At 32.5% G+C, this 24,849-nt stretch overlaps 1 protein-coding gene across 1 annotated transcript; it reads left to right on the forward strand.

Annotated features, from left to right (window-relative positions):
• Positions 1 to 5,416: 5,416 nt before the first annotated feature.
• LOC128554796 (protein eyes shut homolog) lies at positions 5,417 to 19,058 on the forward strand (the record flags this gene model as incomplete). Its single annotated transcript, XM_053536108.1, has 11 exons — positions 5,417 to 5,578; positions 6,236 to 6,397; positions 7,006 to 7,167; positions 8,588 to 8,749; positions 9,404 to 9,565; positions 10,223 to 10,384; positions 14,973 to 15,134; positions 15,751 to 15,912; positions 17,366 to 17,527; positions 18,176 to 18,334; positions 18,982 to 19,058. Coding segments are annotated over 11 exons (1,694 nt in total), but the record flags the coding sequence as incomplete, so codon positions are not given.
• Positions 19,059 to 24,849: the final 5,791 nt, after the last annotated feature.

Consider the following 24,849-nt stretch of genomic DNA (forward strand, 5'->3'; position numbering starts at 1 on the left):
ATTTGGTGGGGCAACGTTGAGCGCGGGGCCATAACGACGGCAGAAATCAGTCACACGATTATAAAATTGTCTTCGTTTTATTTACTCGATATAATTAATAACACTTTTTAGCCCAATAATTTAATATTTGATTGTTAAATGTATGTTAAACTATTCAAAAAGCAAAGGTTGCCTATAGTTAAAATTCTTTTGTTTGGTTTTTTTTTTTTTCATTTTATTTACTTATTTATGTTTTGCTCTTTGTCCGTATTTCAGGCAAAAGTGTGCATTCATTACATGGCTTGCCGGCGGCGAGTAGTCTAAACTGTTACCAGAGGTCAAGAGAAACTAATGTTCAAATTTTTTATCATTGTCTTAATTAGTTCAGTTAGTTCAGTTACGATGTGTTGTATATAGAATATACAGAATACAAAAATTCGGCGATAATGTTATATAAGAAAATCATGTAATTACTTTTACTTTCACGATCCATTTTAGAAGTTTATACTAGAATGTAAAGTAAATTATATTTCTTATTTTATAAAATTAAGTCTTAGTTATTGCCATGAACAAGATCACGTAAATTAGACAATGATTATAACCTCTATCTCCCATCCTGAGGAATCTTACATACTTTTTTTATAATTATAGTTCAGAGATTCCGAAGATTATTTCTAACTTACAATGTATTCACTATAAGATAAAGAAAAAAATAAGAAAAAGAAAATAGTGTTAATATAACATATCAAACTTTCAACGTTCTAGATGTAGATCTACTTAAGTTTTGAGTTTTGATGATCATTTATCCATTTTTTAAACTTCACAGCAATTATAACAAAATAATGTTTTTGTCGTCAAAATTAAACAAAAACATAATTGACAATTAACAATATCTAAGGGGAATTTAAAAGTCTGAGTTCTTACAAACTTCACAAATTCTAAAGCAAAATATTTGTTCTTATCAAATTGCAGTTTTGACGTACTACAAATAATGAAAAATAGTCTACTAAATTTTTCCTGATTCACTGGTTTTGAAAGTTTCAAGAGTGGGACACTATTCATAAATATTAAATACAACCTAACGTAATCTTAATGATATTAAACAGCGTATGAATATATGTTCAGTGCGCATATAACTGGTAAAACACATTCTTGTTTATGTTTTAGCTCGATGAAGTAAAATAGATTATGATACTTGTAGAGTAAGTTGTGCAAGAAAAAATATTGTCGAAAAATTGACGCCTGGTATACAGTACAGAGTCTCGATAGTTTATTTACATCTGTTGTTCATTAGTCTTAATACTGGCTCGATGTCTAAATTGCCATTTTACAGCAGAAATGATCGTTTTATTGAGATAAATGATAAGATCAGCATCAAGGCAAGGTCAGATGGTCTGACGGTCAGTTTAACTGGTTTATTATCGTTTCTAACCTCCTTTCTTGCTGACGATGTATTATAGCCAATAACCATTTATAACGGAAAAGTTATTGTCTCAAATTTCCTGAATTCATTTAAAAAATGGGGACTTCATATACATGTATATATCGTCTCGGATTTAACAAGATTTAGGTTTAGCAAACGTTTCCTTAGTGCATATGCAAAAGTTGAGTGTTTTATGGAAATCTGTTTTCAGCTTCGTGGTACAGATGTTTTTTTATAACAGCACTGATGTTTTAAGAATTTACTGAAGTTTTCATTTTCTAAACTTCGTTTCCTGTAAAACTTCAGAATTGTATTTTGGTCTCTGATATAGTCAAAAACGGTTCAGATATAAATGAAAAAGTCAAACATTGAAGACGCATAACGGGCAAAAAAAAAACTTTTAAATAACAGAGTTAGTTAAACTTTTACATTTCTTTTTCATTAATCACATTTCTTTTCATTACATTTGGTTTGAATATCATCTTTTCTGGTCCTGAAGTCTGAGACTTAAATGACTTCATTGCTAATGCACTCTGTATTACATTTGGCCGGGAAAACAATGCACGTGCGTTTCATGTCGTAAGTATTTCTTATCAAATGTGTGCATGTTTTTCACGTATTATTTGCAAACAGATTTCAAAAGTTCTAGGCTTAAGTACAGTTTTAGAAATGTAGTTAGAACTTTTGACATGGCAGTAAGGATTTTTTTCAATTGACGTACGGAGATTGGGAATGCCGCCTTCCACTAAATTAGCTTTTTAAGTGTTAATTGGCATTGATACAGTAACAGGGCAAATATTAGACTGACTACTAGTCTGATAATAAGTTTTTTTGATATACAAATGTATTTCCTTGTCAGATATCTTTCATTTATAGATAGCTCCCTGTTATAGACTGCTCCCTTTTGAATATCTGGCTGTATAGACTAGCTACTAGTCGGATAATAAGTTTTTTGATATACTAATGTATTCCCTTGTCAGATATCTTTCATTTATAGATAGCTCCCTGTTATAGACTGCTCCCTTTTGAATATCTGGCTGTATAGACTAGCTACTAGTCGGATAATAAGTTTTTTGATATACTAATGTATTTCCTTGTCAGATATCTTTCATTTATAGATAGCTCCCTGTTATAGACTGCTCCCTTTTGAATATCTGGCTGTATTACCTTACATTCGGCAGCAAGAAAAGGTAACCATGTTATAACTATGAAGGGAAGTAATTTAACATAAAATATGAGAAGAGACTATGACTGGCAAATGTAAGGACTGAGACCAGTCTAGGCAAATATAAGAGAACGCGCGCGTTTTTTTTTATTGTGTTGCTATGTTTAAAGTGTGACCATAGCAAAAAAATAATTAAAGTCTCTAAAGTCGGCTCTTTCATAACATACAAGCTACTGACGGTTTTATTATGAACATTAATACATCATCATATTGAAAATATCCATGTTAAATATTTTTCTCTGTTAGTACGGTCTTTCGCATGTCTGTCTGTCCTTAAGTCGTCAAATAATGGTAACTCCTGAGGTAATTTTAAAAACATATTTTACGTGAAACCTGGTACATCAGTAAGGGCCAAGAATTTGAATTCGAGAATTAAACGGATAGCGCTTGATTGGTTCAGTTCATTCATCCGCTCTTTTTAAACGTGATTAGAATTTGAATTACATAAACACCAACCGTAAATTCAATTATATCATATCAACCGTTTAAACAATGAAAAGAGACATGTTAATACATGGTTTTCTATTGTTGATATTTATTAGAAAATTGCAAAAAGAAACTAATTAGTACGTGTTATATTCTTACCATAATTTGCAGAAGTACTGCAAATAGTGAATTTTGCGGGTAGCAGTACCTGACATACTGCTACAAACATACGTAAATACATGCATTTCGCCAAGACAGGTAAAACTTCGTGATTTCGTTAAAAAATCATAAAATATGGAAAGAAGAATTGTTGTTTTTTTAAACAAAGAAAATGATTTGATTCATTTTTTATCAATCCTGATTGTAATTTGTAGAAGTATTTAAGTCCACAAAAGTGCGCATATGAACTTAAATCCGTGATAATCTGTATCAGTATTGTAATACATGTATTTCAAATCATGAACTGTTATTTCTTGAACATTCATGTCAGTGGAGAAAATTATACTTATGTAAACCTTAGATATATAAGCAATAGTTTAATTTTATTACAAATTTTGTTTCAAGTGTGTAGAAGTGTTTACTATATTACAATAGTTTTACAACGCGAAAAGTATTTTCATATGATTATCTATTAGAAAAGAAAGTTTTGTTGTTAATTAAGAAGATATATTGATTTAATGTTGTCGAAAGAAGTCTCTAATAAATAGATCCTTAGTTTTCCAATTGTCGTGCATTTGTGCGTAAATCGGGGCCAAATTGGCATTATTTCGCTCGTGGAATGAATTGTACATAAATTAGGACAGTTTACTTGAAAACGAAAGTTGGGTGTTTATTCTGCGGACCGCTTTCTGAAATGCGGAAATATGGGGGTACTTGAGTTCAGTTGGCTTGCATTCAAAAAAAGTCACTGCATACTATTAAACACCCCTTTTCCTTTTCGTTTTCTTGAAGCAAATTTATGGATATCTTGTGGAATGTATGGGTATCTTGTGGAAAATAAGCTACGACCGAGTGAAAATCTAGAAACTGTAACAAAATTGTTTTGAAGTAGCTGAATTAATAAGAAACAATGAAGAATTTCTTTTATTGGTATATAGCCTTTTGTATGTCATGGGAATGGTTCAGTGATTTTCCCTTGAGTTATGGGCCTTAATTTGTGGCATATTAATATTTCTGCATAAGTGATGGGAGAAATATGTTTTTTCCGTGTGTGAATGACAACACATTATTTTCATGTGTATGTTTTTATACTAATGTGTTTTAGCTCGACTATGATGTAAGCCTTAAGCTTATTTGAATAACTCGAGTCTGCTTCCAATATAAGCCGGTACTGGTGTCATATGAGAAGTCATGGTCGTGACCCCAGTGGAACCCAGTAGGGCTCGAATCCATGACCCCTGAATTGAGCGGCCGACACCTTATCCAATAAAAAAAAAACACCACTGCTTCTCCTTCAAGTGTATGGTGATACCACCGCATAACATTTACAACATTTACTCTAACCTTGGAATCCAGACTGAAATATGTTTCACTTTTTTCTATCTTCAAATATCAGGAGCTAAGTGAATGCATATTAATACAATTTAGCGCAAATTTAGTGGGACTGGAACTGCATAGATATTAGGTATGAGCACGAACTATCAATGACCTCATAATTGGAAAAAAAGTTTATTTTCTGCTCATAGTGAGTGTTATAATTCCCTTTAATTGACTATAGTTTTTACAGGCCGTTGTGGCTAGTAAAGAATAGGACGTATGTATGCCCTTGTTCCAAACGCCCTGTATTCCTATTTTATATTATTTAAGAAATGAAATTATTTTTTCGGAGATTATGCAAAATGAACGTAAGAATATGATCGACATATCAACAAATTACGCTACTGTTTTTAAAAACATTGTTCACTTGAAAGATACATGTTATATTTAACGTGTGTCAGTATGTATCAAGCCTTTTCACGTATCTACATGACATTGTATAAATTATATTATAAAACAAATCATGTTCGTTTTCATAAGAACGTAGCAATATGGACGTCAAATCACATAGATATAATTTGCCAATTTGCAGGCGCTTGTAGAAGGCTTCCATATTTAATCTATAATATATATTGTAACAGACTGGTAAGAAATTGATATATCCTCAGAATGATGTCACAGGTAAAGAAAATATTAATTCAAAATTTCATGACAAAACGTATTTGATTCCCAATTGGGCTAGTTTATGTCACAACTTGACAGTATGGAAACTGTCAACTGCAAATGGAACGTGTTATAACTAATCATCACGCAGTTTTTTTTATTTCAATTTCAAAAACCAGAATGAAAATCTGAAAATTACGTATGGCTATAAACTAAAATTGCAGTGCTCCAAAGTCCTTGTACAAACGATTCGACATGCACTGCGGCTGAGAAGAAAGAATACGGGAAAGTAGAAAATAGTGTATGTGCAAATGCAGCAGACCCACAAAAACGAAAGTGTAAATGTAAAGACGGCTTTGCTGAGACAGGAAATTTATGCTCTCGAGGTACGCCTATTATTGTAATTTCCCAATGTAATAAAATGTTATTAGTTTGAAAGATCTAAGTTGCTACGTGGATTGATTTCGTGATAATGATAAGCTACTGCCTTGAAAGCCGGACACGACAAGACACAATGATGCAAAATGTTTTTATTACGAGTATACATTCATCCATTAAATGTATTGGACCACAAAGATTCCGTCTGCATTCGTGCCCATTCGAAATGAACAAAGATGAAGAAAATACTTAAAAAAGAAGGCCTTATGTCTTAGGCAATAAGCACGCTCATATAAAGACAAATATTCACTAATAAACGGCAAGACTATCAGTGTATGCAAAGTACGATGACAACAATATCCTTATATGTCAATTAAATGTACGTTTTATAAGCCCTCAAAGACGAACGACATACCTGTTTTAAATTTGCATCATTACGCAGGTATATCATTAATTTTGTTAGAGAAAGAATGAGAAGTTGAAATATATATTTTCATTTCATATCATTATAAATATACTAAACAACCTTTCAAAAGATATATAAGCAAAATTCAAATTGTTTTTCAAAGAATACATAACTAATCATCACGCAGTTTTTTTATTTCAATTTCGAAAACCAGAATGAAAATCTGAAAATTACGTATGGCTATAAACTAAAATTGCAGTGCTCCAAAGTCCTTGTACAAACGATTCGACATGCACTGCGGCTGAGAAGAAAGAATACGGGAAAGTAGAAAATAGTGTGTGTGCGAATGCAACAGACCCACAAAAACGAAAGTGTAAATGTAAAGACGGCTTTGCTGAGACAGGAAATTTATGCTCTCGAGGTATGCCTATCATTGTTATTACCCATCGTAATAAATTGTTTTTAGTTTGAAAGATCTAAGTTGTTACATGGGTAGATTTCGTGATAATGATAAGCTACTGCCTTGAAAGCCGGAAACGAAAAGAAATACAATGATGCAAAATGTTTTTATTACGAGTTTACATTCATCCGTAAAAGGTTTTGACCACAAAGATTCCGTCTGCATTCGTGTCCATTCAAAATGAAAATACCTACAAAAATAACGAGGCATTTTTTCTTATGCAATAAGCTCTTTTTAATATATAAAGGCAAATATTCACTGATAAATAGCAAGACCATCAGTGTATGCAATGTACGGGTGCCAACTATATCGTTATATACTAAAATCAGATGTACGTTTTATAAGGCCTCGAAGACCAACGACATACCTGCTTTAAATATGCATAATTAATTAATTTTTGTGACAGAAAAAATGTTGGAATACATATTTTAATTTCATATCATTAGAAAATATTTTAACAAATTCAAATTGTTTTCCAAACAAATGATAACTAATTATCATTTTATATTGTCATTTTAATTTCGGAAACCAGAATGAAATATACATAGTACTATAAACAACATTTTCAGTGCTCCAAAGTCCTTGTACAAACGATTCGACATGCACTGCGGCTGAGAAGAACGAATACGGAAAGGTAGATAATAGTGTGTGTGCAAATACAACAAACCCACTAAAACGAATGTGTAAATGTAAAGACGGCTTTGCTGAGACAGGAAATTTATGCTCTCGAGGTACGCCTATTATTGTAATTACCCAATGTGATAAAATGTTATTAGTTTGAAAGATCTAAGTTGCTACGCGGGTTGTTTTCATGATAATGATAAGCTACTGCCTTTAAAGCCGGAAACGAAAAGACATACAATGATGCAAGATGTTCTTATTACGAGTATATTCATCCATACAAGTTTTCGACCACAAAGATTCCGTCTGCATTCGTGCCCATTCGAAATGAACAAAGATAATGAATTACTTAAAAATAAGAAGGCCTTATGTCTTAGGCAATAAGTACTTTATTAAGACAAATTTTCACTAATAAACAGCAAGACCATCAGTGTATGCAATGTACGATGCAACATATCCTCATATGTTAAATAATGTACGTTTTATAAGTCCCAAAGACCAACGAAATACCTGTTTTAAATTTGCAACATTACGCATTATTTTACTTTTGTAAAGAAAAATGAAAAGTTGAAATATATATTTTCATTTCATATCATTGTAAATATTTTAAACAATCTTTCAAAAGATATTTCAGCAAAATCAAATTGTTTTTCAAAGAGCAAGTAACTGATCATCACGCAGTTTTTTCATTTTAATTTCGAAAACCAAAATGAAAATCTGAAAGTAACGTATGGCGATTAACCTCAATTCCAGTGCTCCAAAGTCCTTGTACAAACGATTCGACTTGCACTGCTGCTGAGAAGAAAGAATACGGAAAGGTAGAAATAGTGTATGTGCAAATGCAACAGACCCACAAAAACGAAAGTGTAAATGTAAAGACGGCTTTGCTGAGACAGGAAATTTATGCTCTCGAGGTATGCCTATTATTGTTATTACCCAACGTAATAAATTGTGTTTAGTTTGAAAGATCTAAGTTGTTAGATGGGTAGATTTTGTGATAATGATAAGCTACTGCCTTGAAAGCCGGAAACGAAAAGAAATACAATGATGCAAAATGTTTTTATTACGAGTTTACATTCATCCGTAAAAGGTTTTGATCACAAAGATTCCGTCTGCATTCGTGTCCATTCAAAGTGAAAATACCTACAAAAATAACGAGGCCTTTTTTCTTATGCAATAAGCTCTTTTTAATATATAAAGACAAATATTCACTGATAAATAGCAGGACCATCAGTGTATGCAATGTACGGGTGCCAACTATATCGTTATATCCTAAAATCAGATGTACGTTTTATAAGGCCTCGAAGGCCAACGACATTCCTGCTTTAAAATTGCATAATTTATTAATTTTTGTTACAGAAAATATGTTGCAATACATATTTTAATTTCATATCATTAGAAAATATTTTAACAAATTCAAATTGTTTTCCAAACAAATGATAACTAATTAACATACTATATTGTCCTTTTAATTTCGGAAACCAGAATGACAATTAGAAATATACATAGTACTATAAACAACATTTTCAGTGCTCCAAAGTCCTTGTACAAACGATTCGACATGCACTGCGGCTGAGAAGAAAAAATACGGAAAGGTAGATAATAGTATGTGTGCAAATACAACAAACCCACTAAAACGAATCTGTAAATGTAAAGACGGCTTTGCTGAGACAGGAAATTTATGCTCTCGAGGTACGCCTATTATTGTAATTACCCAATGTGATAAAATGTTATTAGTTTGAAAGATCTAAGTTGCTACGTGCGTTGATTTCGTGATAATGATAAGCTACTGCCTTGAAAGCCGGAAACGGAAAGACATACAATGATGCAAGATGTTCTTATTACGAGTATATTGATCCATAAAAGTTTTCGACCACAAAGATTTCGTCTGCATTCGTGCCCATTCGAAATAAACAATGATAAGTAAAATACTTAAAAGAAGAATGCCTTATGTCTTAGGCAATAAGTACACGTATATAAAGACAAATTTTCACTAAGAAACAGCAAGACCATCAGTGTATGCAATGTACGATGCCAACAATTCCTTATATGTTAATTAAATGTACGTTTTATAAGCACCCAAAGACCAACGAAATACCTGTTTTAAATTTTCATCATTACGCAGGTATATCTTTACTTTTGTAAGAGAAAGAATGAAATGTTGAAATATATATTATCATTTATATCATTGTAAGTATTTTAAACAATTTTTCAAAAGATATTTCAGCAAAATCAAATTGTTTTTCAAAGAACAAATAACTAATCATCACGCAGTTTTTTCATTTTAATTTCGAATACCAGAATGAAAATCTGAAAGTTACGTATGGCTATAAACCTCTATTCCAGTGCTCCAAAGTCCTTGTACAAACGATTCGACATGCACTGCGGCTGAGAAGAAAGAATACGGAAAGGTAGAAAATAGTGTGTGTGCAAATACAACAAACACACTTAAACGAATCTGTAAATGTAAAGACGGCTTTGCTGAGACAGGAAATTTATGCTCTCGAGGTACGCCTAATATTGTAATTACCCAATGTAATAAAATGTTATTAGTTTGAAAGATCTAAGTTGCTACGTGGGTTGATTTCGTGATAATGATAAGCTACTGCCTTGACTGCTGGAAACGAAAAGACATATAATGATGCAAGATTTTCTTATTACGAGTAAAATCATCCGTAAAAGTTTTCGACCACAAAGATTCCATCTGCATTCGTGCCCATTCGAAATGAACCAAGATAAGGAAAATACTCAAATGAAGAAGGCCTTATGTCTTAGGCAATAAGTACACTTATATAAAGACAAATTTTCACTAATAAACAGCAAGACCATCAGTGTATGCAATGTACGATGCCAAGTATTCCTTATATGTTAATTAAATGCACGTTTTATAAGCCCCCAAAGACCAACGAAATACCTGTTTTAAATTTGCATCATTACGCAGGTATATCTTTACTTTTGTAAGAGAAAGAATGAAAAGTTGAAATATATATTTTCACTTCATGTCATTATAAATATACTAAACAACATTTCAAAAGATATATAAGCAAAATTCAAATTGTTTTTCAAAGAACACATAACTAATCATCACGCAGTTTGTTTTTCTTCAATTTCGAAAACCAGAATGAAAATCTGAAAGTTACGTATGGCTATAAACTACAATTGCAGTGCTCCAAAGTCCTTGTACGAACGATTCGACATGCACTGCGGCTGAGAAGAAAGAATACGGGAAAGTAGAAAATAGTGTATGTGCAAATGCAACAGACCCACAAAAACGAAAGTGTAAATGTAAAGACGGCTTTGCTGAGACAGGAAATTTATGCTCTCGAGGTATGCCTATTATTGTTATTACCCAACGTAATAAATTGTGTTTAGTTTGAAAGATCTAAGTTGTTACATGGGTAGATTTTGTGATAATGATAAGCTACTGCCTTGAAAGCCGGAAACGAAAAGAAATACAATGATGCAAAATGTTTTTATTACGAGTTTACATTCATCCGTAAAAGGTTTTGATCACAAAGATTCCGTCTGCATTCGTGTCCATTCAAAGTGAAAATACCTACAAAAATAACGAGGCCTTTTTTCTTATGCAATAAGCTCTTTTTAATATATAAAGACAAATATTCACTGATAAATAGCAGGACCATCAGTGTATGCAATGTACGGGTGCCAACTATATCGTTATATCCTAAAATCAGATGTACGTTTTATAAGGCCTCGAAGGCCAACGACATTCCTGCTTTAAAATTGCATAATTTATTAATTTTTGTTACAGAAAATATGTTGGAATACATATTTTAATTTCATATCATTAGAAAATATTTTAACAAATTCAAATTGTTTTCCAAACAAATGATAACTAATTAACATACTATATTGTCCTTTTAATTTCGGAAACCAGAATGACAATTAGAAATATACATAGTACTATAAACAACATTTTCAGTGCTCCAAAGTCCTTGTACAAACGATTCGACATGCACTGCGGTGAGAAGAAAAAATACGGAAAGGTAGATAATAGTATGTGTGCAAATACAACAAACCACTAAAACGAATCTGTAAATGTAAAGACGGCTTTGCTGAGACGGAAATTTATGCTCTCGAGGTACGCCTATTATTGTAATTACCCAATGTGATAAAATGTTATTAGTTTGAAAGATCTAAGTTGCTACGTGCGTTGATTTCGTGATAATGATAAGCTACTGCCTTGAAAGCCGGAAACGGAAAGACATACAAGATGCAAGATGTTCTTATTACGAGTATATTGATCCATAAAGTTTTCGACCACAAAGATTTCGTCTGCATTCGTGCCCATTCGAAATAAACAATGATAAGTAAAATACTTAAAAAGAATGCCTTATGTCTTAGGCAATAAGTACACGTATATAAAGACAAATTTTCACTAAGAAACAGCAAGACCATCAGTGTATGCAATGTACGATGCCAACAATTCCTTATATGTTAATTAAATATACGTTTTATAAGCCCCCAAAGACCAACGAAATACCTGTTTTAATTTCATCATTACGCAGGTATATCTTTACTTTTGTAAGAGAAAGAATGAAATGTTGAAATATATATATCATTTATATCATTGTAAGTATTTGAACAATTTTTCAAAAGATATTTCAGCAAATCAAATTGTTTTTCAAAGAACAAATAACTAATCATCACGCAGTTTTCATTTTAATTTCGAATACCAGAATGAAAATTGAAAGTTACGTATGGCTATAAACTCTATTCCAGTGCTCCAAAGTCCTTGTAAAACGATTCGAATGCACTGCGGCTGAGAAGAAAGAATACGAAGGTAGAAATATGTGTGTGCAAATACAACAAACACACTTAACGAATCTGTAAATGTAAAGACGGCTTTGCTGAGACAGAAATTTATGCTCTCGAGGTACGCCTAATATTGTAATTACCCAATGTAATAAAATGTTATTAGTTTGAAAGATCTAAGTGTACGTGGGTTGATTTCGTGATAATGATAAGCTACTGCCTTGACTGCTGGAAACGAAAAGACTATAATGATGCAAGATTTTCTTATTACGAGTAAAATCATCCGTAAAGTTTTCGACCACAAAGATTCCATCTGCATTCGTGCCATTCGAAATGAACCAAGATAAGGAAAATACTCAAATGAAGAAGGCCTATGTCTTAGGCAATAAGTACACTTATATAAAGACAAATTTTCACTAATAAACAGCAAGACCATCAGTGTATGCAATGTACGATGCCAAGTATTCCTTATATGTTAATTAAATGCACGTTTTATAAGCCCCAAAGACCAACGAAATACCTGTTTTAAATTGCATCATTACGCAGGTATATCTTTACTTTGTAAGAGAAAGAATGAAAAGTTGAAATATATATTTTCATTTCATGTCATTATAAATATACTAAAAAACATTTCAAAGATATATAAGCAAAATTCAAATTGTTTTTCAAAGAACACATAACTAATCATCACGCAGTTTTTATTTCCATTTCGAAAAGAGTATGAAAATCTGAAAATACGTACGGCTATAAACTACAATTGCAGTGCTCCAAAGTCTTGTACAAACGATTCGACATGCACTGCGGCTGAGAAGAAAGAATACGGAAAGTAGAAAATAGTGTGTGTGCAAATGCAACAGACCCACAAAACGAAAGTGTAAATGTAAAGACGGCTTTGCTGAGACAGGAAATTCTGCTCTCGAGTATGCTATATTGTTATTACCCAATGTAATAAATTGTTTTTAGTTTGAAAGATCTAAGTTGTTACATGGTAGATTTCGTGATAATGATAAGCTACTGCCTTGAAAGCCGGAAACGAAAAGAAATACAATGATGCAAAATGTTTTTATTACGAGTTTACAGTCATCCGTAAAGGTTTTAACCACAAAGATTCCGTCTGCATTCGTGTCCATTCGAGGTGAAAATACCTACAAAAATAACGAGGCTTTTTTTCTGATGCAATAAGCTCTTTTTAATATATAAAGACTAATATTCACTGATAAATAGCAAGACCATCAGTGTATGCAATGTTCGGTGCCAACTATATCGTTATATACTAAAATCAGATGTACGTTTATAAGGCCCGAAGACCATCGACATACCTGCTTTAAATTTGCATAATCAATTAATTTTTGTTACAGAAAAAATGTTGGAATACATATTTTAATTTCATATCATTAGAAAATATTTTAACAAATTCAAATTGTTTTCCAAACAAATGATAACTAATAATCATACTATATTGTCCTTTTAATTTCGGAAACCAGAATGACAGTTAGAAATATACATAGTACTATAAACAACATTTTCAGTGCTCCAAAGTCCTTGTACAAACGATTCGACATGCACTGCGGCTGAGAAGAAAGAATACGGAAAGGTAGATAATAGTATGTGTGCAAATACAACAAACCACTAAAACGAATCTGTAATGTAAAGATGGTTTTGCTGAGACAGGAAATTTATGCTCTCGAGGTACGCCTATTATTGTAATTACCCAATGTAATAAAATGTTATTAGTTGAAAGATCTAAGTTGCTACGTGGGTTGATTTCGTGATAATGATAAGCTACTGCCTTGAAAGCCGGACACGAAAAGACAACAATGATGCAAAATATTTTTATTACGAGTATACATTCATCCATTAAATGTTTGGACCACAAAGATTCCGTCTGCATTCGTGCCCATTCGAAATGAACAAAGATGAGGAAAATATTTAAAAAAGAAGGCCTTATGTCTTTGGCAATAAGCACGCCCATATAAAGACAAATATTCACTAATAAACAGCAAGACCATCAGTGTATGCAAAGTACAATGACAACAATATCCTTATATGTCAATTATATGTACGTTTTGTAAAGATCAAAGTTGCTACGTGGGTTGATTTCGTGATAATGATAAGCTACGGCCTTGAAAGTCTGAAACGAACAGACATACAATGATGCAAGATGTTCTTATTACTAGTCTATTCATGCATAAATGTTTTCGACTACAAAGATTTCGTCTGCATTCGTGCCTATTCGAGAAAAACAAAGATAAGAAAAACACTTTAAAAAAGAAGGCCTTATGTCTTAAGCTATAAACACACTTATATAAAGACAAATATTCACTAATAAATAACAAGACGATCATTGTATGCAATGTACGAATGCCAACAATATCTTTATATATTTTAATCAAATGTAAAGACGGTTTTGCTGAGACAAGAAATTTATGCTCTCGAGGTAGGCCTATTATTAACGTGTTATTGCCATATGTAATAAAATGTTTTTAGTCTGAAAGAAAAGATTTGTTTATACATATAAGTATGCTATATTTTCTAAGTTGTTACGTTGGTTGAACTCTTGAGTAATGATAAGCTACTCTCATGAAAGCCGGAAACGAAATGACATACAATGATGCAAAATCTTTTTTATAATACGAGTATACGTGCATCCATTAACTGTTTTCGACCACAAAGATTTCGTTTGCATTCGTACCCATTCGAAATGAAGTAAGATAAGGAAAATATTTAAAAAAGAAGGCCTTATGTCTTAGGCAATAAGCACGCTCATATAAAGACAAATATTCACTAATAAACAGCAAGACCATCAGTGTATGCAAAGTACGATGCCAACAATATCCTTATATGTCAATTAAATGTACGTTTTGTAAGCCTTCAAAGACCAACGAAATACCTGTTTTAAATTTGCATCATTACGCAGGTATATCTTTACTTTTGTAAGAGAAAGAATGAAAAGTTGAAATATATATTTTCATTTCATGTCATTATAAATATACTAAACAGCCTTTCAAAAGATATATAAGCAAAATTCAAATTGTTTTTGAAAGAACACATAACTAATCATCACGCAGTTTTTTATTTCCATTTCGAAAACCAGTATGAAAATCTGAAAATTACGTACGGCTATAAACTACAATTGCAGTGCTCCAAAGTCCTTGTACAAACGATTCGACATGCACTGCGGCTGAGAAGAAAGAATACGGGAAAGTAGAAAATAGTGTGTGTGCAAATGCAACAGACCCACAAAAACGAAAGTGTAAATGTAAAGACGGCTTTGCTGAGACAGGAAATTTCTGCTCTCGAGGTATGCCTATTATTGTTATTACCCAACGTAATAAATTGTTTTTAGTTTGAAAGATCTAAGTTGTTACATGGGTAGATTTCGTGATAATGATAAGCTACTGCCTTGAAAGCCGGAAACGAAAAGAAATACAATGATGCAAAATGTTTTTATTACGAGTTTACAGTCATCCGTAAAAGGTTTTAACCACAAAGATTCCGTCTGCATTCGTGTCCATTCAAGGTGAAAATACCTACAAAAATAACGAGGCCTTTTTTCTTATGCAATAAGCTCTTTTTAATATATAAAGACTAATATTCACTGATAAATAGCAAGACCATCAGTGTATGCAATGTACGGGTGCCAACTATATCGTTATATACTAAAATCAGATGTACGTTTTATAAGGCCTCGAAGACCATCGACATACCTGCTTTAAATTTGCATAATTAATTAATTTTTGTTACAGAAAAAATGTTGGAATACATATTTTAATTTCATATCATTAGAAAATATTTTAACAAATTCAAATTGTTTTCCAAACAAATGATAACTAATCATCATACTATATTGTCCTTTTAATTTCGGAAACCAGAATGACAGTTAGAAATATACATAGTACTATAAACAACATTTTCAGTGCTCCAAAGTCCTTGTACAAACGATTCGACATGCACTGCGGCTGAGAAGAAAGAATACGGAAAGGTAGATAATAGTATGTGTGCAAATACAACAAACCCACTAAAACGAATCTGTAAATGTAAAGACGGCTTTGCTGAGACAGGAAATTTATGCTCTCGAGGTACGCCTATTATTGTAATTACCCAATGTAATAAAATGTTATTAGTTTGAAAGATCTAAGTTGCTACGTGGGTTGATTTCGTGATAATGATAAGCTACTGCCTTGAAAGCCGGACACGATAAGACACACAATGATGCAAAATATTTTTATTACGAGTATACATTCATCCATTGAATGTTTTGGACCACAAAGATTCCGTCTGCATTCCTGTCCATTCGAAATGAACAAAGATGAGGAAAATATTTAAAAAAGAAGGCCTTATGTCTTTGGCAATAAGCACGCTCATATAAAGACAAATATTCACTAATAAACAGCAAGACCATCAGTGTATGCAAAGTACAATGACAACAATATCCTTATATGTCAATTATATATACGTTTTGTAAAGATCAAAGTTGCTACGTGGGTTGATTTCGTGATAATGATAAGCTACGGCCTTGAAAGTCTGAAACGAACAGACATACAATAATGCAAGATGTTCTTATTACTAGTCTATTCATCCATAAATGTTTTCGACTACAAAGATTTCGTCTGCATTCGTGCCTATTCGAGAAAAACAAAGATAAGAAAAACACTTTAAAAAAGAAGGCCTTATGTCTTAAGCTATAAACACACTTATATAAAGACAAATATTCACTAATAAATAACAAGACGATCATTGTATGCAATGTACGAATGCCAACAATATCTTTATATATTTTAATCAAATGTAAAGACGGTTTTGCTGAGACAAGAAATTTATGCTCTCGAGGTAGGCCTATTATTAACGTGTTATTGCCATATGTAATAAAATGTTTTTAGTCTGAAAGAAAAGATTTGTTTATACATATAAGTATGCTATATTTTCTAAGTTGTTACGTTGGTTGAACTCTTGAATAATGATAAGCTACTCTCATGAAAGCCGGAAACAAAATGACATACAATGATGCAAAATCTTTTTTATAATACGAGTATACATTCATCCATTAAATGTTTTCGACCACAAAGATTTCGTTTGCATTCGTACCCATTCGAAATGAAATAAGATAAGGAAAATATTTAAAAAAGAAGGCCTTATGTCTTAGGCAATAAGCACGCTCATATAAAGACAAATATTCACTAATAAACAGCAAGACCATCAGTGTATGCAAAGTACGATGCCAACAATAATCCTTATATGTCAATTAAATGTACGTTTTGTAAGCCTTCAAAGACCAACGAAATACCTGTTTTAAATTTGCATCATTACGCAGGTATATCTTTACTTTTGTTAGAGAAAGAATGAAAAGTTGAAATATATATTTTCATTTCATATCATTGTAACTATCTTAAACAATTTTTCAAAAGATATTTAAGCAAATTGAAATTGTTTTTCAAAGAACTCATAATAAACCATCACGCAGTTTTTCATTTTAATTTTGAAAACCAGAATTAAAATTTGAAAGTTACGTATGGCTATAAACCTCAATTCCAGTGCTCCAAAGTCCTTGTACAAACGATTCGACATGCACTGCGGCTAAGAAGAAAGAATACGGAAAGGTAGAAAATAGTGTGTGTGCAAATACAATAAACTCACTAAAACGAAAGTGTAAATGTAAAGACGGTTTTGCTGAGAGAGGAAATTTATGCTCTCGAGGTACGCCTATTATTGTTATTACCCAATGTAATAAAATGTTATTAGTTTGAAAGATCTAAGTTGCTACGTGGGTTGATTTCGTGATAATGATAAGCTACGGCCTTGAAAGCCGGAAACGAAAAGACATACAATGATGCAAAATGTTCTTATTACGAGTATATAGATCCATAAAAGTTTTCGACCAAAAAGGTTTCGTCTGCATTCGTGCCTATTCGAGATGAACAAAGATAAGGAAAATACTTCAAAAATGAAGGCCTTATGTCTTAAGCTGTAAACACACTTATATAAAGACAAATATTCACTAATGAACAGCAGGACCATCATTGTATGCAATGTACGAATTCCAACAATATCTTTATATATTTTAATCAAATGTACGCTTTATAAGCCATAATTGAATACCAACGACATACGTGTTTTAAATTTGCGTCATTATGCAGGTATATCTTTATTTTTTTTTAGAGAAAGAATGAACCCTTGAAATACATATTTTCATTTCATATCATTATTAATATTTTAAAAAAGAGGTTAGAATACATATAAGCAAATTCAAATTGATTACTAATTATTACGCTATATTTTCCTTTTAATTCCGGAAATTAGAATGAAAATTAGAAATTAACATATGGCTATAAACAATAATTTCAGTGCTTAACAGTACTTGTACAAACGATTCGACATGCACTGGGGCTGATAAAGAATATGGGAAGGTAGAAAATAGTGTGTGTGCAAATACAACAGACTCCAAAGAACGAATCTGTAAATGTAAAGACGGTTTTGCTGAGACAGGAAATTTATGCTCTCGAGGTAGGCCTATTATTACCGTGTTATTGCCCTACGTAATAAAATGTTTCTAGTGTGAAGAAAAGATTTGTTTATACATATAAGTATGCTATATTTTCTAAGTTGTTACGTTGGTAGAAATCTTGAATAATGATAAGCTAATCCCTTGAAAGCCAGAAACGAAAAGACATACAATGATGCAAAATGTTTTTATTACGAGTATACATTCATCCATTAAATGTACCACAAAGATTTTGTCTGCATTCGTGCCCATTCGAAATGAACAAAGATAAGGAAAATACTTAAAAAAGAAGGCCGTATGTCTTAGGCAATAAGCACGCTCATATAAAGACAAATATTCACTAATAAACAGCAAGACCATCAGTGTATGCAAAGTACGATGCCAAGAATATCCTTATATGTCAATTAAATGTACGTTTTGTAAGCCTTCAAAGACCAACGAAATACCTGTTTTAAATTTGCATCATAACGCAGGTATATCTTTACTTTTGTTAGAGAAAGAATGAAAAGTTGAAATATATATTTTCATTTAATATCATTGTAACTATCTTAAACAATTTTTCAAAAGATATTTAAGCAAATTGAAATTGTTTTTCAAAGAACACATAACTAATCATCACGTAGTTTTTCATTTTTATTTCGAAAACCAGAGTTACGTATGGCTATAAACCTCAATTCCAGTGCTCCAAAGTCCTTGTACAAACGATTCGACATGCACTACGGCTGAGACGAAAGAATACGGAAAGGTAGAAAATAGTATGTGTGCAAATACAACAAACCCACTAAAACGAATCTGTAAATGTAAAGACGGCTTTGCTGAGACAGGAAATTTATGCTCTCAAGGTACGCCTATTATTGTAATTACCCAATGTAATAAAATGTTATTAGTTTTAAAGATAAAAGTTGCTACATGGGTTGATTTCGTGATAATGATTAGCTACTGTCTTGAAAGCCGGAAACGAAAAGACATACAATGATGCAAGATGTTCTTATTACGATTATATATTCATCCATAAAGGTTTTTGACTACAAAGATTTCGTCTGCATTCGTACTAGGTTTCTTTCCTTGAATAAGACTTTACTGTAAACAGCCGTGATTTTTTAAAAGTTTTATTTCCGAAATGTCATTTCAGTGAATATTTATGCCTTTCACATTGTCCTTGCCTCTGTAAGATGTTTTATCACAATAAACTAACCGATAATTCATGCTTCTTCCTTTAAGAAATTTTAATTTTACAGTTTAGTAGAATCGGAACTATTTAATCTATTTCTGGAGACCATCACTGCATGCACTGTTCGGAAGCCAAATATATAATGAAGGACCAACCGGCTTTATATTTACATAATTACACTAGGTATATCTGTAATCATGATAGGGAAGGAATGGTAAGATGAAATACATATTTTCATTCCGTATCCTTATTAATAATTTAAACAAACGTTTAGAAAATATTTAAGCAAATTCAAATTGTTTTTCAAAGAACACACAATTAATAATCACGCAGTATTTCTATTTTAATTTCGAAAACCAGAATGAAAATCTGACAGTTACGCATGGCACTAATCTAAAATTTCAGTTCTTCAAGGTCCTTGCACAGAGGATTCGACATGCACTGCGACTCGGAAACAATACGGGAAGGTTGAAAATAGTTACTGTTACAATACAACAGACGCCGAAAAACGAATCTGTGTATGTAAAGACGGCTTTGCTGAAACAGGAAATTTATGCTCTCCAGGTATGCCTATTATTACTGTTGTTTCTCTATGTAGTCGAGATTCGTTTTCAGTGTGAAAGAAATAATGTACTAACATATGTAGATAATCAATATATATTTTAGATTGTTAGATTGACAGAATTCATGTCATAAATTATGATGTGTTACTCCTTAGAACGGAAACGAAAAGACATACGATGGTGCAAGATTATCTTACTACGGTTTTAAATTCATCCATAAAACGGTTCGACTACATAGCTTTTCTTTTGCATTTGTGACTGTTCTAACTTAACTAGGAGTAGGCATATACTTAAAAAGTAACAAGGGATTATTAGTGCCGTTCTTGTTGAAAACCAGTTTCGGGGATTATGGGATTGTCCGTCCGTCTGTTCATCATTCCGTCTGTCAGCAATATCATGTCCAGTCCAAATCGCCGTCATCCAGCAAGGGACTTTAATTTTAGTTGGCATAAATGTTCCCAATGATACGTTGACGTGTCATGCGCAAAACCCTGGCCATTACAGGATTTTAATATTACTTGGCACATATATTCCCTATAAGAAGAAGACGTTCAGACTCTTAGCTAAAGGATCAAGGGTACACTCAAAGGTTAGAATAGCATTAACACGGTTTGTTTCGTGTCCAGTCAATAACTCTGTCATCCTTCAAGGGGTTTACTATCATTTATCACATATGTTCCCCGTCATCAGACGACGTGTCCTGCGCCACACACAGACCCCTGGCTTAAGGGTAAAGGTAACAATTGGATTTCAAATGTCAACACAGTTTTTTTCCTGTCATGTCTATAATTTTATCATGCAATAAAGGATTTTAATTTTATTCGGCACAAATGTTCCTATAAAGAGTCAACATGTCAAACACATTACCCAGACCCCTAGCTCAAATGTCTGAGATCAAATATTACCATATTATTTTTCTGTCTAGTCCATTACTCTGTTATCAATCAAGAATTTTTTGATACATTGTATTTGAAGGTAAATGTTCCTTATGCATGTGCAACGCCCGGACCCTTAGCTAAACGGTCAAGGTCAATCTTCGAGATCAAACGTCAGTAGCTTTTTTTCCTGTCCGGTCCATAACTCTGTCATCTTCCATGAGATTTTAATATTGCTTGGCATAAATGTTTTCCATTATGCGACAACTTGTCATGCGCAATACCAAGACCCCTAGCACAAAGGTCGAGGTCACACTTCAAGTTAAAAAGTCAATTTACTTTATTTCATGGTCGTTCAATAACTCTACGACCAATCAAGGGATTTTGAGAGTACTTGCCACAAATTTTCCTTGAACGTGACAGTATCATAGTCAATGACATATTCGGATGCCAAAGGTCAATATGTGTTTTTTTCCTGTCCGGTAAACAACTCTGTCATCTGTCAATGAGATTTTTCTGTTTCTTGTTATGAATGTACTCCATAATGAGATGAGGTGTCATGATAAACATCCAGTTCCCTGACTCAAAGGTCAAGGTGACATATGAGGTCAAAAGTCAACATTTATCTTTCCTTCTCGTGTCTGTGAAATAGTTTAGGTGATTTTCTTGTCCTGTCTGCAATTTTTTCACGATTTCATGGATATTTAAAAAAAAAACACTGTATAAATATTTAACATGCCAAGCTTACGTGTCAACTTAACGTAACTGAAAAAGAATTGTTTGTATATTTTCTTAATAATTACTTCCCTTTAATACGTTGAAGTGTTTCATTACATTTTTTCTCTAAACTTTCCGCCTATTTAAAAATGAAATGTTTTTAAAATACTTCTCTATATTACGATGTTTTAAGCAATCAACATTTGTAGATTTTAATATGTACAAATTTTAATCAAAATAATGTATGTTGTAGCATTTTGTGTATATAGCACAATTATGTATATACGTCATTGACAAATATAAGATCGTAGGTTATACTGTAGTTGAGATAATTACATTCCAATAGGCGACTTTATACTGCATGACAGTAATCCATTAACTTGTTTTAAAGCAATAAGGAGACATTTCTTTTTAACGATATTTACTAATGAACAACAAAAGTTATTACATATATCATTATTGTTGTTGTGCATATATTCATATAACCATAATAGTTGCAAATGAAAATGGCAAAATAACAATTTACTGCACTTATTTTTAACTTTCATCTTGTAACTTATCATAACAACATATCTGGGTCGACAAAAGGTTGGTACGTCGTTTTGAGTCCTCTTTGAAGTACTCGAGTCATGAACGTTTTGGTAGTTTTCCGACTGACTGTGCCGCGGATGCTACCAGCTCACTTACTCAGAAACGAGCATATGCGGCTTCAGACAACCTCCTCTCATAGTATGCAGCAACGCTTGGCAAATTTTATCGGAGCACGGGCGCCTTTCATGGAAAGTTATCGCTTGCCATTCGCTAGCATTTTTTGACAATAAGATAAGCTGATCGATCAGCCCAGTTGTGTGTTTTATGTTCAAAAACTTATTAAAGCCACATGCAAATTGTTTTTGGTACAGAGCCAGACTCAAACAAAAAGAAATATATAACACAATATGAGACACTGATGACTCAAATTGTATACAACTGTTACGTGTTTCGAGCGGTTTATTATTCAAGAGGTGGCTCTATACAGCTTAGCATATAAATGTATATATATATATATATATGAATTTTTCTTATGACTCTCTGCCTTGATTATGTAAAAATAATTCGTAAATGATTAGATGTTTAAAAGATAATCAGATAAAATTATCTGTTATATCATATTCTATACCAACGGAAGCTTCACTTTTCTTATAACTTAAGCTTTCAGCTTTTTTTTTAACACTATGGTCATATAGAAATATCAGATGTATCTACCTTCAACTGCAACCGGATACTTTCCTAAAGCACTAGCTATGAGGCGAGGCGTCAGTTAGACTAATGAGATATGTATCTGGTAGGGATATATGACAAAGTGCGAGTTGGTTACAGGATCCTTCAGACAGCAGCTGCGAGGTTATAGAATACCCTCTCATCTGGCATAAGAAACTGCAAGACCTTGTAAAGTTTTTAAAAAAGCGCTAAAGTCGCATGATTTCATACAATTCTTTGCGAACTATTCTCAATAAGTACCTGATAGAATAATGTAGGTACTTTGCCGGCCAATCAATAACTCTAATCAAGAACTTTAGTGTGACAAAATAATATAAACAGTGTTGTTTTTTTTCTGTGGGATGTATGGTGGATGTTCTCCGGACCGTTTAGATGGGGATTGACCCAATCATCCGGGACGGTTTGCATGCTGTAATGCATTTCATAGACATCATATTAGTTAATTCTGTCAGTTCAAAATGTAGGATATCTTCTGTTCTATTCTGCTCTTACCTGTGTCTTTGATAGGTCAGTTAATTTTTTACGCCATTGTATTTTGTTTAATGTTTTGATCTGCTTACCTATAATTTAAAACGCTATGTATCTTATTACCGTAATGTAATTTTAAATTCATTCTATAATAGTTCAATTACCATTTTTTATTGAACATTATATAGATGCTTTTATGTAAAGCACTTTTGAATCCTTCCATCCATCATACATTTCCACAAATACAACAGTTTGCTAAAGGTAAAACCTGGCAATGTAAGTTTGCTGTGGTAATAGTTTAGGCAGTGGCTAATTAAGGAACCGTACACTTCTGATGTGCAATTAATATGTGTGAGCTACCAACAACAGAAAAAAACATGAACCATTTGTTTTGTGAAAATGTCATTTTATTTTAAAGGACAAAAAAACAACTATATCTTTTTATATAGGGAAAGCATCAAAAGTAAAAGTTTAATACTAAACCAATAAGAGCTCCACACATAGGTGGGTAATACTAAATCGCCTATATATGAATAAAGAAACATAACACAAATTACATATAAAAACATAGGAGGTATGTTGGGGTGGATGGAGGGAAGAAAACGTTTCCTTTTTTACATAAAAATGGCTGCTCTTTCTGGGCAGGCTAAAATTCAACCACGTGACCAGTTGCAAATTATACGTCACCTAATCGATCGAACTGATCAGGGAACTACTCAAATGTATTAATTACATAGTTTTAGGGGCAGACTCAAAATTATTTATCTTCGCTAAATAAAGTTTGAATCCTTCCTTCTATCACACTTTTCCACAAATACAACAGTTTGCTAAAGGTAAAACCAGGCAATGTAAGTTTGCTATGGTAATAGTTTAGGTAGTGGCTAATTAAGGAACCGTACACTTCTGAGGTGCAGTTAATATGTGTGAGCTACCAACAACAGAAAAAACATGAACCATTTGTTTTGTGAAAATGTCATTTTATTTTAAATGACGAAAAAACAACTATTTCTTTTTATATAGCGAAAGCATCAAAAGTAAAAGTTTAATACTGTTACAAAACCGATAAACCAATAAGAGCTCCACACATAGGTGGGTAATACTAAATCGCCACAAGCAACTTAAGCAATATGTCTAAGTTGCGTACCCACCCCAACCTCAGAAGTGAAAGTTGAACTGGACAGTTCAATACAATTTTTTTTATACAATAGAACGTGGAAACTCCACAGGTCGTTCAACACAAAAAAAACGAAAATGTTGCAGGCTCGGTTTGATTGAGCCTGTTCATGGACGGTAGTGGAAATGCATGCTACCGTCCACGCCCTCTAGCCCCGGGTTGGGCAGAACTCAACATTTACACATGCTAAAAGTACAACAAAAACTGAATGTGCATATATAAAGTATATCTAAAATATTCATGTAAACTTGGTTAATGACTAGATTCACAATCTCCTAACTTATTGCAA

The sequence above is a fragment of the Mercenaria mercenaria genome, unplaced genomic scaffold (assembly GCF_021730395.1).
Source record: "Mercenaria mercenaria strain notata unplaced genomic scaffold, MADL_Memer_1 contig_755, whole genome shotgun sequence".
NCBI classification, from domain to species: domain Eukaryota; kingdom Metazoa; phylum Mollusca; class Bivalvia; order Venerida; family Veneridae; genus Mercenaria; species Mercenaria mercenaria.